General features: G+C 43.0%; 1 protein-coding gene and 1 long non-coding RNA gene across 4 annotated transcripts in view; one reads left to right on the top strand and one right to left on the bottom strand.

Annotated features, from left to right (window-relative positions):
• The window catches only part of LOC128895712 (uncharacterized), a 1,173-nt gene extending 234 nt beyond the window's left edge, over positions 1-939 (top strand). The window contains exons 2-3 of one of the 2 annotated variants that reach the window (XR_008461844.1): positions 34-573; positions 604-939. This is a non-coding gene — a long non-coding RNA (uncharacterized LOC128895712). Of the gene's footprint in view, positions 1-31; positions 574-603 lie in introns of both variants that reach the window. The other variant, XR_008461845.1, reaches the window with a different exon arrangement.
• LOC128895684 (collagen alpha-2(IV) chain-like) overlaps positions 1-2,509 on the bottom strand; it is a 61,525-nt gene that overhangs the window by 1,917 nt on the left and 57,099 nt on the right. For both annotated transcript variants that reach the window (XM_054158484.1, XM_054158485.1), the window contains exons 23-26: positions 2,143-2,230; positions 1,896-2,066; positions 1,620-1,805; positions 946-1,238 (exon numbers count right to left, since the gene is read on the bottom strand). In XM_054158484.1, the coding sequence (XP_054014459.1) occupies positions 946-1,238; positions 1,620-1,805; positions 1,896-2,066; positions 2,143-2,230 (738 nt within the window). The remainder of the gene's footprint in view (positions 1-945; positions 1,239-1,619; positions 1,806-1,895; positions 2,067-2,142; positions 2,231-2,509) is intronic.

Below are 2,509 nucleotides of genomic sequence, written 5' to 3'. Positions count from 1 at the left end.
TGAGCTGCAACTATGTTGGAATTTTGAGCAGAGTCAAGTTCAACAATGTTGCAAATGGCTTCTCCCGGGACTACAACAATGTTGCAAGTTCAACAATGTTGCAAATGGCTTCTCTCGGGACTACAACAATGTTGCAAATGTCGAGTCGATTTTTCGGATTTTGTCACATTTTGCCGAACTTCTGAGCTGCAACTATGTGGGAATTTTGAGCAGGGTCAAGTTCAACAATGTTGCAAATCGTCCCGCTCAAAATTGTGATGGAAAATGCCGGATTTTTACTCCTGGCAACAGGAGGAGGAGAACATGATATGCGAAGAAGTATCCATAAAATTTATTTCTATCTCTAAACTTACCTTTCGTACCGGATGATATGAACTGCGGACGAGATGTACCCGGGAAAGTAGAAAATTGAAGGGAAACGTGTGAGGAAATAAAGAGAAATGAAGGGAACTGTTGTTAGGTGTTGTCAGGATGTTTAAGGAGGTGTTGGAAGGTGTCAGGAATTGTTAGGAAGTGGTAAGATTTCTCAGGGGATGTCAGGAGGTGACAGTAGGTATTAGGAGGTATTAGGAAGTGTCAGAGTGTGGCAGGAGGTGTTGGGAGATGTCAGAGTGTGGCAGGAGGTGTTGGGAGATGTCAGAAAGTATTAGAAGGTCTCAGGAGGTGTCGACATGTGCTATGAGGTATTAGGAAGCGTTAGGAGATGTTAGGTAAATGTTAGAATGTGTGAGAAAATATAAGATGGACCCATTGCCTCATTTTATAGGCAACCAGAATTGCAGACAGGCACGGCGGGTTACGCGAAGCTAGGCTCAGGAAAAATGCCACTAATATTTGGCTATCGATGTTACAGATAAGTGCTCTGGAAAGCACATGCTTGCGAGATAAATAAACCTAGTAGTCTATATCGTACTGAATTTGGATATAGTTAAGAGATCTGCTCACCATGAGGAAGCTGTACCCGATCCAAAGTTCATCCCAACCAGCTGGACATTCCGGTATAGCCATGGATTGACTGTGCACTGCGATTGCACGAGTTGGCGCTTCACAGACAGAACACCTGGAAATGTATCTGCCTACTTCTGGCGCCGGTATGGGCGTCATTGACATTGGCATGGGTTCCGTGGTACTCAGCCAATAACTGTAGTCGTTGCGTTGCGCGTAATCACATACGTTGTTTATGTTACAGAACATGAAGGGCATGGTAGAGAACCTGGTGACGCAACTACCGGGGGCGCCTGCGAAAGAACGTCAATATTAATATAAAATTCGTAATTTCCGTGTTTATGATTTCGCTACAACTCCAATCCAAATGTAATTTCAAACAACTACCAATGTTAAACCTGTACAATTCTGTGAATAAACATTTTAATCTTAGTAAATATGGCCGTACAAATATGATTTCTCAACCCTTGACTATTCCTATATGACCGAAGAAGATACTACGATTAAAAATTAGGATCTAGTTATGTTTTAATATATTAAAGTTTCTCAGAAAGTATTGCGCATCTGCACTTTTATCGTATTTAAAATAACCAGAGAGAAAAGTAATTGAAATGTACAATATTTTCTGAGTTGTTGGTCATTCTAATTAAGAAGTGTTAAGTAGTCTTTCTTACCAAGATCTTGTGCGAAAGGATGTCCGTTGCCCATTATATGTAGCAAAGAGAAACCGTCCCAGAGTTTGACAGTGTTTTTCGGACATTGAGGTATCATTTCGGATTGCGAGTGTCGAGCTATGTTGAATCCTCTGTTTCGTGCACCTGGTGCTGGTGGTGCTGGGGCTCCTGGAACTCCAGGGTATCCTGAACGGCAGAATAACGTACCGAAACAATAGCAGAGAGACAATATTATGTGTTCAATAATGTTTTGTTAATTAAAAAACAATTCTTCACCTGGTAGCCCTTGTCGTCCAACGGGACCAGGAATGCCAGGATAACCAGGAGGACCATCTTTGCCATCTGGCCCTGGAGATCCTGGGAAGCCAATCATTCCTCGTTCACCTGGTCGTCCAGGTACACCGTCTTCTCCAGGCTCGCCCATCATTCCCTTTGACCCTGGGAAACCTACATCAACAGTCCTTCTATTAAGAAATTTCTAGACAAAGTCTTTATACTTTAGAATTATTCGTATATCTCATACCAGGTAATCCTGCGATTCCTATGTCACCCATTTGCCCTTTTCTTGGCGTAAGCGGAAATAGACTAGTACCGCGATCTCCTTTTGGTCCCTATCAAATAAACGGTATTTAAGAATTTAAGAATTTAAGGTTCAAGATACAACGCAATGTAACGTAACCTGACCAGTTGGTCTGTAGCTCTGGTAGCCATTTATTACGGGAGAGAATGTAGCTCTATTCGATGGCAATCGCAATCATAGATTCGCATGGCGACTTGGATTAAAGTAAGCGCAGGCAGGTGCGCCTGTTCATTGGCAACCACCGTTACGAACCGACATGGGCAGGTTGCAGTGAGTCAGGCGCAGGGGTGCCCCTGTCCGTTGATAACCA

The sequence above is a fragment of the Hylaeus anthracinus genome, unplaced genomic scaffold (genome assembly GCF_026225885.1).
Source record: "Hylaeus anthracinus isolate JK02 unplaced genomic scaffold, UHH_iyHylAnth1.0_haploid 5, whole genome shotgun sequence".
Taxonomy (NCBI): domain Eukaryota; kingdom Metazoa; phylum Arthropoda; class Insecta; order Hymenoptera; family Colletidae; genus Hylaeus; species Hylaeus anthracinus.
Note: the sequence above shows the minus strand (reverse complement) of the source record. Positions and strands in the feature narration are given on the sequence as shown.